Source organism: Anser anser, assembly GCF_964211835.1.
Source record: "Anser anser genome assembly, chromosome: 12".
Taxonomy (NCBI): Eukaryota; Metazoa; Chordata; class Aves; order Anseriformes; family Anatidae; genus Anser; species Anser anser.
The window spans coordinates 11,406,263-11,422,212 of record NC_139733.1 but is presented as its reverse complement, the minus strand read 5'-3'; the positions used below and the strand labels follow the sequence as shown (position 1 = coordinate 11,422,212).

The 15,950-nt window shown below is 36.2% G+C and overlaps 1 protein-coding gene across 41 annotated transcripts in view; it reads right to left on the bottom strand.

Annotated features, from left to right (window-relative positions):
- The window catches only part of SLMAP (sarcolemma associated protein), a 100,808-nt gene that overhangs the window by 49,645 nt on the left and 35,213 nt on the right, over window positions 1-15,950 (bottom strand). For 9 of the 41 annotated variants that reach the window (XM_083795277.1, XM_083795255.1, XM_083795244.1 and 6 more), the window contains 11 exons: window positions 15,795-15,948; window positions 10,157-10,229; window positions 8,845-8,881; window positions 7,715-7,777; window positions 6,250-6,345; window positions 5,860-5,931; window positions 4,885-5,025; window positions 3,718-3,855; window positions 2,299-2,467; window positions 2,165-2,215; window positions 1,543-1,593 (listed from right to left, as the gene is read on the bottom strand). In XM_083795277.1, the coding sequence (XP_083651403.1) occupies window positions 1,543-1,593; window positions 2,165-2,215; window positions 2,299-2,467; window positions 3,718-3,855; window positions 4,885-5,025; window positions 5,860-5,931; window positions 6,250-6,345; window positions 7,715-7,777; window positions 8,845-8,881; window positions 10,157-10,229; window positions 15,795-15,948 (1,045 nt within the window). The remainder of the gene's footprint in view (window positions 1-1,542; window positions 1,594-2,164; window positions 2,216-2,298; window positions 2,468-3,717; window positions 3,856-4,884; window positions 5,026-5,859; window positions 5,932-6,249; window positions 6,346-7,714; window positions 7,778-8,844; window positions 8,882-10,156; window positions 10,230-15,794; window positions 15,949-15,950) is intronic. The other 32 variants (XM_083795247.1, XM_083795285.1, XM_083795263.1 and 29 more) reach the window with 7 other exon arrangements.

Here is a 15,950-nt window from a genome sequence, read left to right as displayed (position 1 = left end):
GATAATGTGGTATTCCTGTGCACAAATTTAAAGCACGTGTTCATTAAAAAAAAAATCAGGCATTTTTTCTACATTTACTATGATGTTGCAAGTTATTTCTCTGTAAAACAAAATATATTTAAGTTCATAGCTTGAAAGCTTTTAGTATATGTTTTGATTCGGTTCTAGGCTTTTTTTTTCCACAGTATTATAGGATTTTCTAAAAACTTCCAACAACCTAACTTACTAAGTCTTACAGTTTCTATGTTTAGAGCAAAGAATGGTGATCTTTATACCGTATTTCAGTTTTGCACTGTAGAGAAGTTAACTATTTTCTAGGGTGGAAAATTAAAAAAAAATAAAAATAAAGGCAAGTTTATTTCTTAACCATTCTATCCATCAAGCATGAGGATACCAATTGAAACTTATGGAAACTTATGGAAAAGATGGATCGATGCTAAGGCAGAGGGATAACTAGCACTTAGATAAAAGAGTTTTTTACACAGTTCCTGTCAGCGTGTGTGTTTCTCTCTTCCTGCTCCAAATGAGAAGTAGACATGAGGTTATGTCATGATTAACTGCTTTTATTTTGCTATTATTCTCCCTAATTAAAAAGCTCTTCATTTATAGTACAAAGAAATTAGGTAAAAAGCTAAAAATTAGAGCATAGGCAGCTTTTAAATTTTGTTTCCAAACACTTAAACAGCATAAATATTAGCTGGAACCACAAGTTCTCATCCAGCTATTGCCACCAGGATTCCTCAGAGCTTTCACTATCCAGCAAAACGCAGCAAATGCTCAAGAAAGCTACATCAAGGAATAATTTTAAATGAACACATGACAACAAATTTATCTTAGTTAATGGAACAATTTAGTGAATTTAGAATCATAACTGGAATAATGTTTTTATACATGAAGTCAGGCAGATAATTACTCAGAGCATTTTATTCTAAAATCCTCAAGTGTCTGTCAAATGTCTGTCTCTCAAATGTCAAGATGTATTGGTTAAAAAACCTAGCTTAGACTAATTTGTCTTAAAAAAATAGTTAATCTGTATTAAATCCTGTTTTGTAAATAGACACTCAAGTTTTAAAGATAGCTTCTGCTATTGGTATGTCATATACTTGCATTTTTCATACATTACAGACAGCAAAAAAAAATTTGCTGACTCTACTTACCATACCCAATTTAATAGAAAAATTGTGTGTGTCTGTATTGCAAGGGAAAACAAAGAGGAAAATGGTTAATGAAGGTTTTCCACTTTGTGTCATAGGTCTGACACCACTTCACTAGATTCCCATGATTCCAGTGAGACTCCATCAAAAAAAAAAAAAAAAGAAAAGACAACTTCCAAGTTTGGCTCCTTAGAATGTACATAACTTGCTAAAAAAAAAACAACCACCCTGGACTGAGAGCCTAAGAAAAAAAAATGCTGGTCAGAAGAGTGGACAAATGCTGTTTCATTTTTTAAAGAGAATATTATTCAAAGTAAGACTTCAGAGAACAAAAAGTATTTGTTCAAACATCAACCATAAGACAAAAGGTAGCCTTGAGATACACTACCTTTTTCTGTGCTCCCATTAATTTTAGGTATGAAGTCATCGACTTGTATGCCTAGGATTAAGAAAGGGTATTATTTCTAGAACCAAGCAAAATGTTTTGGTTTTGTTTGTTTATAAATACAGCACTGTGAAATGCAAATGGCTTTTCACGTTATTTCTTCTGAGTATCTAATCTAATCAAACAAAACAGATAAAATGTAACGCATTTTCCAGCAGTACAGATCATGTTTCCGATTGTTCAAATGTGTAAGATGTTGCTATCATCCAAAGAACTACTGTCCGTTACATATATATAATATATATATGAACAATTTAAACAAAACTAAAACTACAACAACAAAAATCTTTGAGGGGGTTAAGGGACAGGGAGGCAAAAAGCACTCAAATTGAGCAATGAAACCTAGGTCTGAACACTCACAACAGCAGTGCCCTCTGCTGGCACCCTGTTGTGGTCACATATATTTCAACGTTAACGATCTATGCAGAGAAGAATTCAATACTGGCAAACTTGTAAATACGTTATTCTATTGCCAGACACCGAGACAACATGATTATTATAATAAAAGGAATTGAACAGATATAGTCCGGAAACCAGCTTTAAACAAGAAACTGATCACACCTACCTAAGCTGTTGTGTTCTTTAAGTGTTTTCTCTTGAAGGTGTTCTAACCGTACTGTAAACAGAATTCCAAGAAAAAGATATTTCACAGATTAAAAGAAAAAACAAAAAAACAAATTTTCCCCACTAGTGACTAACCTTGTAAAGCAGTTAGTCGCTCATTGGTGAAGTCATTATCAGCCTGCAAAGCTTCTATTTTTGCTTGAAGCTCTTGCTCTCTCTCTTCCATCTCATCTATTTTATGCTGCAGTTCTTTTTTCTCAGCCAATCCTTTCTGTTGGATTTCTTCTTGTTTTCCTTCTGCTACCTGCTCAAAAGAAAAGAAAAATCCCCAAAGAAATGAAAATTAACATCTAAAGGAGTAGACTTCCTCGATATTTGTAGGACTAAACTCACTAAAGTAACTTTCTTTCGTAGTCAGATGAAGAACACATGAACAATGCAAAATTTTTCTACTGTTATTTTTCTACATGCTTCACTTTAGGAACAATAAGAGAAAGAATCTCAAAGCATTTCAACTGAATTTTTGTCTGAAGCACCTGAGTTCTGCAGAACAGTACCAGGGCCCAAGAACGAAGAAATACCTGAAGTCTCCCATCTCAAATTATCAGTCAAAACCCAAAAGGCCTTCTCAACTGAACATACATTGCACAGATCAACTTGATTGAAAGCCACAGTTTCTCACTTGCTGGACCTCATTGTAAGTTTCATAGATTTCCCTCCTCACAAAGCTAGGTAATAAGTTTCAGTTTTGATCCTTTTGTGTACACTCATCATCATCATCAATGATTAATTCATAATTGAGAAACCAGGGGCCTTAAGACCAACAACTTAATATTTTAATTTGGAAAGAAAAAATTTCCATCTGAAATGCTAAGCTAAGAACCTAAGTTAAAGAACCTAAGTCAAAATTCCAGTATTTATCCAGGACAACAACAACTGTCTCAGGGCTAAAAAAAGAATGCTACCTTCCTCCACAACATCTGCCAATCTAGACAGGAGTCTCTTTGGGAACAGGCTTTATCACACTGTCATTAGTTTTTTCTCCAGCATAAAGGACCTTTAAATATTAATACACTTAGAAGTTTGGTCGAATAAACATGACATCATGCTCCTCTCCACCTAGAAGCTGAGACACAATTTAACTGTTGTGGGCTATCTGCGCTTGAAACTGCACAATAAGGCAACGCGAAATGCAAATTTATTTCTAGATATAGCTTTCATTCCCATTAACTAAGTTTTTTTTAAGGTTGAAAGGTCTTGTTTATATAAAAGCAACTGAATATGAAATTTCATGTATTATATAGTTTTATATTAAAAAAACATACTGCAGCTTCAAAAATATGTTAACTCTTAAAGTGAATGAAAAGGGAACCTTTTTAGCAATTTAACTGATGACACTTTCAGGCATATTAAATGTAAACATTAATGTGCATCTTTCTTTCATTTACTTATTGTTTTAATAGTTTCTTAATCTTTACTTGATTGCTGCATTAGGAATTAAACTTTGTTTCATGCATTACAGTTCCATTGTAAGGCAGATAAGGTTGTCATTACCTTTAGCTTGTCAGAAAGATCTTTAATTTCATTTACAGCTCCGTTGTACTTATTAGCTAATTCTCTTAATTCTTCCTGAGTCCGCTCATTCATTTCTTTAAGATGAGTACATTCATCTTCTGTATTACTTAAACTTCGCTGTAAGATAGAATTACAATAAATACAAGATTTGTTACTAATAAAATACCAAACATTCCAGTTGATGATTTTTTTTCCATGAACAATATATGCAACTAATCATACTTGCTTTCAAACTGTTTTGTTCCTAGTTATTAAGGCTAAACACAACAAATCAAGTCCTTGCAAAAATGCTACCTGTATAAAAGTTGGTAATATTCTACTGGTAATGTTCTATAACAGAACAGATTATGTTAAAAGATATTAGCTTCATGCATGTGCAAAAAAAAAAAAGGCTATAAATTTAATTGGGAGTGGTAAGAATAAAGAACTGAAATGTGTGATTGGAAAGTAGGAGAAAGCTAGAAGTAAACATGAAACTCTGACCATTAACAAACCTGTCGAGAACTATTACAATATACAAAGGTGTATTTAACTGAAGTCTCTCAAGATTATTTATTACTGCACTAAATCTGTTGCATTCCTTAAAAAGCATGAAGTGGATACACACTTATTGAATATAATAAGCAAGTCTAGGATATTTCTTAACCTAAGGGGTCATAGCAAATAAGGATAACAGAAAGAGAATATAGAATTGGAAAAGATAGTAGTGAGAGATATTATAGGGGCAGAATCTTATTTAAACAGTGTCCAACACATCATCATCTTAACAGCTCATTCTTAAGTGTAATTTGTATGAGCAGTTCAGCTTCTATTTCCCCAAATTTTACAGTTTAAACAAGGTCTAACAGCAGTTTTTCTAAAGCACGTGTCATTTTAACCTTTGCTTCTTTCCCAGTCATACTAACTTCTATAAGACTACTTCATCCATTCTAAATTGTGAGCAAAGAGTTTCAAGACTAATTTCTCATTAATTTCTTTAACAATGCAAGTACTAGATTAGCATATAATAAACAATGTTATTTAATATACTGCAAGTGCTACAATACAACAGATAGTGGCCTGCTACAGCAAACAAACATGGATTTAAGCAGCAGCAGTTATAACTGTTTCAATATATCCAGAAGACTAGTTATGAAACTAGAATACCTCCACTTCAGACAGTTTTCTGACTACTTCAATTTTCTCCTGTAGGACCCGCCTCAGGGACTCTTTGGCTGTTGTCTCATAGTTGTGTTTGTCTTCTTGTAATGCTATAAGCTCTTTTCGTATACTGTCTTCTGTTTGATTCTGTACGTACAATTCAAATACACAGATAAAATATAAATTAATATTTTGCTGATTAAATACATTAGATTGTGATAAGACCTGTTCTATTCCAGAATATTTAGCAATTGCTGGCAAATGAGAAAAACATTACAGGCAAATCAGTGATCAAGGATTCTTGACATAACTGGGTGTAAACCACCTGTATGTATGACGGTACACATTCTATAATGAGCTTTGTCTTGTGTTCAAAAAAGGTATAGTTTTCCTATAATCAGTGTCAAACCTAGGAGACCCACAGTATGATAAACCAGAACCATCTCAGGTCCCAGTTTGAAAGACCTCAAACAGGCCCTGCAAAAAAGTTATAATCTAGGTAGATGTGAGTAAGAAAAAAAAATAATTTAGGCATAATAGTGGCCTTGCATGTTATATGCAAGGCATGGTATACTTGTTCCTTTGTCTCTGAATATGAAACAGCACATGCCTAATGCCTTTTTCCAAATTCCTACTTGAAAAGAAACATCCACAGTAAACAGGACTTAAAGAATGGCTGCTTCTCACTGATAACAAATTCCTTTTCTGTATTTCACTATACACATTTATATGCATATACGAAAAAAATCAGTTTGTGCTGAAAAGATGCTGAGAGATAGCCATTTATTTAAATTTAGAATGATTCCATGAAATACAGAACAGACCTATAATTTTCATGATATCCAGCTTACCAAAACTGCACAGCCTCATTTCAGAAAGTTCATGTTCCAACTGCTTTCCTAAGTGTTTCATTTCAAAATACTTCAGAAAAGCTATCTTTCAGTATTCCTAGCGTGGAGTGCTATTAAATGAATTACTTACCTTTGAACATGCTTGTAGCTGATTTCCCATAACCTCTAATCTTGATAGCAGCCTGTCTTCATCTATTAAAGCCTAGAAGAGAAGTTTGACCCTTGCATTAATATTAGATGTGGCAAAACAAATAAACCATTTCAACAGAATATTGTGCTTTAAGTAGTTCAAGTAGACAAATGCTTTATTTTCATTTTATTGGACTATTTACCATTAATAGTTACTTCGAACTTGTACATAATTGCTAAACTTAGTAAGCATTGTCTTTTTCACAGTTTAAGAGAACCACTGCATGCTTTTTATTATTTTTTTTGGTCCCCCACTATTTGTAAAGTAACAGATACAATTTATATATCACTATTTTTTCAGTCTATGAAGGGAAAGGATGGCTGCCAGTACCTGCCAACTAGTATCTGAAGCCTCTTGCGTGACAGCAAGTAGTCGCTGAAGGGTTGCCAGCTTCTGTTCCAACATTTGTTCCCGATGTAAGGCTTCCTACGATGAGAGCAGAGAGCCAAATGGTTAGTTCAGCTAGAACAACTCAGAAAAACAGAAGGAACAGAAGAAATACGTAATACTGTTAGACTGAAAGAAAAAAGGAAATGTGAGTAGCAAACACTGTCACATCCCATTTTATCCATACGCACTTTTATTTGGATATTTCAATTATAAAATGTTTTCCTATAACCTCAGGTTCCTAAAAAGCTTAAATTTTCATGCACATGTTGCACATGCCAAGTACACATAGTAATAAGTTAGTCATTCCAAGACTTGAAACAGTATACCCACTCGGACTTTTGGCAGTAATTTAAGCAACAGAATTGGTGTAATGACCTGAAGGCAGCTTTGGTAGCTCCCATGCAATTAGCTGCTAGTCCTTAAGTCAGGTCACAAAAGATAAATGCCAAGCAAGAAGTGAGTTTTGTTTGTATTTGTTTTGAAACTGTAAGGAAAAAAAGAGCATCTTTGTTAACAATTCCAGGATACAAGAGTGAACAGACTGGTGAGCAAAACTGTATTTGCCCTCTCAAGAAAGAGCATATGCCTGAGCTGCTTCCTGCTGTGTCAACAAATACATATAAAGTTAATACCTGTCTCAAAAACCTCATCATTGTTTTGAGTAATTGCCATTAGCAAACAAAATACAGATAAAAATAAATCCGTAGAATAACACACAAAGCTACACAGAATTTACCAGTAAGAACATTTGATTTATTTTCCAGAAAGCTAGTTTTATTCTAATTTCTGAAGAGTTTATTTACATATGTTAACACACACTTTCAGTGTTGCCATTTTGCAATCTAACCCTTTCATGATATGGTATCTTTGGGAAAAAAAACACCCAATAAAAACTGACACAGGGACAGGCACAGAAAGGTTGGTGGTGCGAATAAGAAAAAAGAACTGCTGGCACTGTCACCTCTTTAATACTTTCCAATTAATCCAGAGACAGAGATAGTCACACTAAGAAGTTATATTCACAGAAACTAGTCCTTGATAAGCCAAGTGACACCTTGTTTTGCCATTCTTTTGGATTAGACAGTACATCTGCAGCAATACATGATGCCAAAAATACCAGGAGCAAATCAAAATTGGGGGCAGAGAGGCAGGAGAGGAGAAAGGCCAGGAAAAGTCATAGTTCATACTGCTCATGAACAATTCCAAAAGTTTACATAGAACTATACTATGTTAAATTACTACAATTTTTACACTGTTTCACTATAGAAAAAGGTAGTTAAATGCTTATCATGTTCCTGTTCATAAACTGGAAGCCAAACAAAGATATACAGACCATAAGGATTTGGGGTTTTTTGAACAGAGATTAAATATTTAGCCAAACTAATACTGTGATGAAAAACATTACCTGTAGATACTGTGAAAGCTGAAACAATTCCTGAGAATACATACTGGGAGTGTTAGCAGCAACCTGAGGAATAAGAGAATTTATGAATCAAAATGTTTTGGGATTTTTCACTAGACACAAATAATGCAAAGTTCATAATTTAAATCTAGTCATGAAGATAAACTTCAGACTATCTAACTAATAGTGTTTTCAATTATTTATTGTTCTACTATTATTTTCCCTTGCGTTAACACAGAACATTGCAACTCTGGACCAAGGCCCCACTATGCTAACACCTTTACAAGTTTTTGAATCACCAAAGCCCCAAAGAACTTAATCTTGTCTGAAACAAAAGACATAACCTGACAAAAGAAACATGGCGCACAAAGGTGAAGCCATTCAACCAAGAATAAATACAAATCAGGGGCGTTCCAGAAATGAAATTAGTTTCTCATGTTCAAATTTGATGTGTCTCATCCTCCCCATTCAGACTTCATCATACATTTTCAGTTGACCTAACTTTATCATCTTCATCATTCCCCATAGAAATACGTGTTTCAGATTTGGTGAATACCTGTATTATCTTTAAGCATAATTGTTCTTGCTGCATATTAGCATCATCGCCTAACTTAAACGTTCTTTAATTGGATGTCTATGAAAATCCACTATTCAGTGCCACCGCCTCAGCAAGGGTTAAGAAAGTCTGCTTTTTGCCAAGCCTTGCTTGAACTCTATACTTTCTCTGGCCCCAGAAACTATTCTGGATTTAGGGCTAAGGAGGTGATGTGGTTCACTGTTGCTGTTGGTTTACTTGCAGGCTCTCTACGCTGACATAATTTTAAAACTGTTTTTCACATAGTTATACCTACAGTCCCTCTTCAGAATTTCTGCCCTCACACCTTGGATTCACCTGGATACACCGTTTTGAAACCTTAAATGCAAAGTCTATGAACTCTTCAGGCTGCTGACTTCACAAATAAGTTTCCTTAGTTTCTCAAAATTTTGTTCTGTGCTTTGAAAACTTTGATTTGAACCTGTTTAAGTTAATCCTTTTTTTTTTTTATAGGCTAGACAGACAATCAATTGATGGTCACTTGTCCCAGGCAAGTAATACCTATTAACAGATTTTCAACAGCAAGTTACTGAATTACCTTGTCAACAGGACTTGGTAATGGAGCATGGATAACACTAAAAAAAGAAAAAAAAAGTAAACGCAAAGTACGGGACAGCAGTTCAAAATTCACAAGATCACTATTACTGTGCATTTAATCACGACACTTTTTACTAAAGTTTTTTTCTTTGGGTAAAATTGAAGAATTTATAACAATCATGCAAAAACAGTTGATACTACACTAAGTGACATTTTTGAATTTACAGAACTATTTTCATATTATAAACCCAAGGTATTTTCTAAGAACACTCTACCGACTTCTTCTCCAGTAATTACATATTTGCTGTTTTAAAAACCAACTTACTAAGATTTTAAACGATTTGCATGCACAGAACAATGCTTATGGAAAGAGATACAATATTGGTCACAAATTCAGAGTATATTCAATGACTTACATAATTTTGTACACTTTCACTTGCACGTTTTCATCAGAAAAAAAATAATACTACACACTTCTAGTATTTCTTAGTGCATGCAGTTACACTGAAAACTTTCCATAATACTTCATTTTGACTTTAGCCTTCCAAGAAACACACACCCTAAATGTTTCTGGATATTAATGATGTACGAGTATTTAAATAATCAAAAACGTACAGTTGCTGAGGATGAAAGCTGGTTAAAATGATGTCATTTGTAATTTTCACTCAGTTACTGAAAATGTTATTGTTTCTACTACTCTGAAATTTTCTCCAACATATACACATATCACCAAAAAGCCTCTTGGTATTAATCTGAGTTTGCAAATATTCTTTCATCCTATGTATTTTATGATTCCTTCCCCCCAACTCAGGCAAAACATTCCTTCATTGTAACACTGAGTAATTACATCATGAGGAAACATTATTATATTACTTAGCTGAAGAATATAAAGTGTTATGTGTACACATGTACAGACAGAGATGATATTAGCTTCACTTTGGTAGAGTGTACATTTAAATGAACAAAAATAAAAATCCCGAATTATAAAACAGGGAAGGAGTATGCTTCTTTTGCTTTCTTTTTTCCTGTGTTATTGTGTTTTTAATACCATTTCAGTATACTAAGAATCGCATCCAAACAGAGAAGTTGAACTTGGTAAGACCTTATTTATTCTTTCATAGTTGCCATGATTTTTAAAACTGATAATCATATGAGATTTCTTTTTTCACAATGCCTACAAAAGAACCATGTTCTCAGTTATTTTCTTTGCTTAAATACACAAAAATGTTCATATGTTGATTTTAAATATAATATCCATCAAATCTTCAAAATACAAAAATAAATTTTTGCCACACACAGATACTTATACTTACTCTGATCGCAATCGAGCTTCCATTCCATCTGGAAGAAAGAGTTTGATTGTGGAGACTATACATCCATGTGTAACTGAAAAGAAACAAATAGTACATCATCGTGATCCGTTACTACTTAATTAGAAGTTCAGTGCTTAATGATATAGTAGAACCAAGTGAACTGTCTTAAGAAACTCCAAGGCTGGTGAACAAGAAAAGGCATAAATGCCTTCAAGCACCAGTACTTTGGTCTGCCTTCTCAGCCCTTCTCTGGAGACAGGAAACTTTACCATTAGAAACTTGAACAGTTTAGGCTGTATACTCGGTCCTGGCCTATGAAGCAGTTGCAATGCCAATTCTTCCAAACGAGCAATGCCTGCAAGATTTCTTCACTGCAGTGAGTTAAAACATTACATTTCGTTCATAAAACAAGGGAAAAAAAGAATGCATCTTACCTGTGTTAGTTAACAGGAATACAGAAGTATAAACATAATAATGAGATAGCTTTTTGACACAATTCCTGTATCTACAAACTTCAGAGGTAACAAACAATTTATGTCACCAGGCACTCATTTGGCATTTGGAACTTGCGAAGTAATCACTATTTACAAACACAAGGATCAAAAAGGAAGCACAAAAGAGAGTACAGGAACATCCTCTTGGGCACTATGAACACCAGCAGCATTCAGGACAATATCTCTCTACTATTGTATGCTTGGAATATGTATCTGAAATACACAGCCCTAGTCAAGAGACCTTTAATTTCAGAAAGAGAAAGCTTGCTTTTCCAGGACTGAATTCAGGATCTTTTGAACTGATGAAAGATCCTGAAGAATAAGAAGAGGAAATAGAGTATTTGACTCTCCAAATATTCAGGATACGCAAGATTCTTCAAATATTCTTCAAACATCAAGATCAATCTCTCTCCACGTTTCCCAAAAATTATACTGATACCATTTTCAATAAGACTGCAAACAGTCGAATTACAGCTTTTTTTTTTTTCTTGTGTAGTTCTATGATTTGGGAAGTAAATCTTCTCAGTCTCACAGAAAGAAAGATAGAAATTGTTTGCAAAACACCCCAGCAAGCTGGATCCAAGTATATGGTCCTCTATCACTACACCTAAGGAACCCACCATGTAAGACACAGCTGCCCTACTTTCATGGTTATTAATATCAGCAAAACAGTTAAACTGGCTTTGAAAAAAAGGGCAATGGGTGTTTTAGGACAACGGTAGTACTCCAGGGAAGAGAGACAGGTCTTTGAGGAAGCTACCTGAATAGAATCTAAAAATACAGGAGATGATCCAACTAAAGAGTTCTTCCTTAACCTGCATTCAGTACTAAAAGCTAAGTACTTTGGAAGAATATCCTTTTGGCTATAGTGCCTTCGGTTGCTTTGCCTTTAAGTTGAAACATTGAATTTACATGCCAGCAAAGAACAAACAGGACCTTATTCTTGAAACAGATTGATCCATGAGTTTGGTGGTCTTTTTTTTTTTCTGCAGAATTTACAAATCTGTTCTCAAGAAAACAGTATAAAAAATAAATAAAGGTACATTAGCAATATTAGTTGTAGCATGTTGTATTCACACAGCTTTCACATGGAAGGCTCCTTTCCTTTAAGGCATCATAAGGAAACCACTGATTTCAGGCAGAAAGTATTAGGGTATGTGAAATCAAAGGTAACACACAGCCTTACCGCTGCACCGTGTATCAGGTAAGCACACTGTGAGATTATGTAATTCTGAAGTTTTTTCCTTCACGCTCACACTGAAAACACATACTAAAATCTAAAGCTTTTTTGGTGTTAAATAAATAAATAGGGGACTTAATAGTGACTGAAATAGTGACAGTGAAAAGGCACTGAGCATTTTGATTGGTTTATAAAACAAGAAATAAAATAAAATCTTACTCTATAATGAGCCGATAGCTAAAGGGTAAACAGAAGAAAAATCTGACAGCCTAAGGGAAAGATAAAGCAACATATTAAGCATTATAGTGGCAGCTGGAGAGGATAGTAGGAATTGCTTTACCTCCTGCCTCTATTATTTCCTTCAGGATAAACAATAATAAATTAAGAAAAGAGACCTGTGGTTGCCAAAAGGGCAGGGAAATGCCCCTCCAGCCACAGCAGGTCCCTCAGCCCCGTACCACTGCCCGCTCGCCTGCACTCACCTCCCGGGCTGAGGGACGCGGTGTGAAGAGGTCGCAGCGGGGCCTGCGGCCCGGCCAGGCCCGGGTCGGTTCCCGGCCCGTTTCTCGGCCCGGCTCGACTCGGTTCAGGGCTCGGTTCGCGGCCCGGCCCCGCTGACAGGACCCGGCCCGGCCGCGGAGCCGCGGCGGCTGCGAGGAGGCAGCAGAGGGCGATGCCCGCCCGCGGCTCGGCGCTGAAAGCCCCGGGGGAAGCGGGGCCTGGGAGGGCCTGGGCGGGGGGGGGCGGCGAGACCCAGGGCAAAGAAGGGAAAACTCTCTGCTTGCAGGAAACCTGACAGAGCCGACTGGAAAGCAGCACAAAAAGGGGTTTTTATCTTAGGTTTTGGTTTTGTTTTGTCTCAAAACTTTTGCTTCATGGATAGACAGATTACTGGCAAATGATGCTCTCGTCTTCATTTTCACGTGTTACTCGGAAAACAACAGTCAGGGCAGCAACCCCAAAAGCGCTAAGAGACTGCCTGCCTGCCTCTGTTACTTCACCTGGCTAGCTCCGTGCAGCTGGGACACGGCACGCAGCGGGTGCCCCACCTGCACAGGCTTTTACAAGCTCCATGCCAAGGAAAAGAGGGATGAAGGGTCCAAACCTGACCAGAAAAAAGTGCACAAACTGTATTTGAACTGACTCATCAGGTATTACTGATGGCACTGGAAAGCCTCACCCCCTTCCACATGGGTACTGCTAACTCTTATAGCGTTCTGGCAAAGAGAAGGACATTTAGGCACTGCTAAAAGAAAATAAACCAAAGCACACCAACACAGGGAGAAAAGCACAGATTAATAGATAGACATGGCAATAAGGATAGAGAAATGAGCAGGCCTGGGTGCTCGCTAGTTATAACAACAAGCAGACGAATAAGGAAGCAGGAGGGCTGGAAACATTTCTCTCAGGCCTGTTAATGACTTCAGCTCGGCAGCAGAACTTGGAAGAACCGGTGCTTACACAAGACAGCCCGAAAAAAAAATCACTTACAGAACATGCCACTATTTTAACGATCCAAACCAAGGTCATATTTGCAAGGAAATGACTTACTAAAACACAGCCTGAACAATAAAATAAAAATAAATATATTCTAGCTATATTTACACAATTCAAAATTTACCTAGCCAAATACACTCTGCCTATCCAGTCATAACCTTATAATTGCATACAGCAAAACGCTGTGATGCCTTATGCAAGTAAGGTGTTATATCAGAATGCAAAATGGTTTTAAAGGGAACCACTAATTTAAAAACTCCTTTCATGTCTGTGTTTTGTTACTAGGTTAGGTTAACAGTAACATCTAAGATTACTGCAATGAATTGGTGGAAAAAAAGCTTTTATATGCATTCCAATTGCATTCATGTGTAACCACTTTAGCTGTGATGCAGCTGTTTCATGCCCCTGCATGATACAATTTTCATTCATTGCTTGAGGAGGCACGGAGGGCGAGAAAGCAAACTTGTACACCTTCCTCATTAGCTAGCTCAGCACATTCATGAGCAGTGCTGGAGTACAGTTCCTATGTTCAAAGCAAAAGGAAGGCAGCAAAACCAGATCGCTTATGACACAGAAGCTTGGTCACATGGATCGTGTCCTGTAAAGCTAAGAGAAAGACATTGGGAAGAACTACTGCTGTCATTCAGGTGACTATGCTTACAGTGAAACTTCCACAAACTTTCACATAAATGAATTGCAAATAATTGCTGATAAAAAAACAAAGGAACTAATTTTTTCTTCCAACTAAATCTTAAAATAAAAACTGTTTTAGGTCTGAATAGACACGAACAAATTTGGTTCCTTTTAGTGAGGTCAGTACCACATCAAATAGACAGTCCCAGGTTCACTGGAGATGCAAGGTATTCCTTTGACTTATTGATACACTGAATACTAGTAGTATTCATAAATATTTGCAGTTGTGTCGGATGAAATAACATTTTAAGTAAATCCTAGATGATACCAACTAAACATCCAGGAGTTAAATTTTCAATAACATAATTTTTGAGAAAACTGAAACATTTTAATGACCTTTAATATCACGAATCACTCAAAAATACTATAGCTCCAGAAGTTCTTCATGATAAAGTACTAGCCACCTCCATGCTTAAATAGTGTTTTCTTTAAACATGTGTTCATTAACCTTCTTCCAATACTTCAGACTTATCTGGCTAAATACGGAGACAGAATTCATGAGTAAGAGATGGAGGAGCTTCATAGTTGTTTTGTTCACTTAAGGCTCTTCAAAAGATCTACTGCTGTATTATGTTTTTTGCTGTTGTTGTGTGCACGTGTGTCTGTGTGCTTTAAATAAAAACTTTACCATCAGCAAAAAAATCTAACATTCTTTCAGTTCATCCTTTTCTAATATACTTTCGTTTAAGGATAAGCACGGATAAGACCTATGAAGGTCTTGTTCAAGATAGTAGTAAAGTAGAAATGCAGTGATGACAGTTCTGCCATTTTATTGCCAAATCAGTTACTGGATTAGCATCCTTCCACACACGGCCAGAATACTGATGTCCACGAAAGTAGCAGACCCATTATGTAACTTAAAAGTCTTAATATTTATTACCATCTCTTGATTACCATCTAATAATTCAAACACAGACCAACACCCTTTAGAAACAGAAATGGCTCCTGAGACACAGTACATAAATGCAAAAGAAGAGAGACTGAGGCTGCATTTTTAATTGATTAACAAGGACATAGAGCTTTTATCATAATACGAGATCTCCTGAATGCGCATACTGGGAGGGAGACAGGAACAAAACCAAACTGAACAAATCCCCATCACTTCATTTTTCAGCTAGCAGATTTTTTCTATCCTTGTTTTTAAGTACCTGCAGGAACCAAAAGCAGTACCAGTTATAGAAAAAAAGTAAGTGCCTAGATACCTTGACAAGAATAAAATTACCCTGTTCCATACCTCTGCTTAGCACGTTATCCATAAACTCAGTTTCATACTTTTGCTGCATTATCAGCTGAAACTTTGGGGTTCATATGCTTGAAAGAAACGTAGTGACAAAAGCAAACCCAAAAGAACTATGCACACAGCCCCACGCACACATACTCACACTGAAGTTTTAAAATTGCTCTAAGTCAATTTAAGTGAGACAACAGGTCAACATGGTCCTAGCTGAGCCTCCTTTTCTGCATCTGCATTACCTAGTCAAAAACACACCAGCACCCATACAGCCACCCAAGAATGTGGTTTAGGGAAGCAAGTCAGTTGAAAATCTAGTTGTCAGGGTGGAGGAGGGGGACAGAGCTAGTGTTTTCAGCAAATCAGTTTCTTGATCTAGTTTACCCTGCAGACTCACTGCCAGCACAAAAGAGGGAAGGGAACCAAAAAAAAAAAGGAAAAACTTTTTCCTTTCTTACAACAGGAATACCGTTTACTCTTAGAGTTTACACTGCAGTAAGATGTTCTAATAAATATAGTTGGGGAAAAAAAAAAGATCCATACCCTTACCTTTCCGCGTGTTCTCCGTCACATCTACACCAAACTGGATGATGTCACCTGACATAATCTCACATGGTGGGCTCTCCTCAGATCCTCTACTCAGTCTCTGACTATTAATAAAGGTACCATTACTACTTTTAGTGTCTTGAAGATAGAACT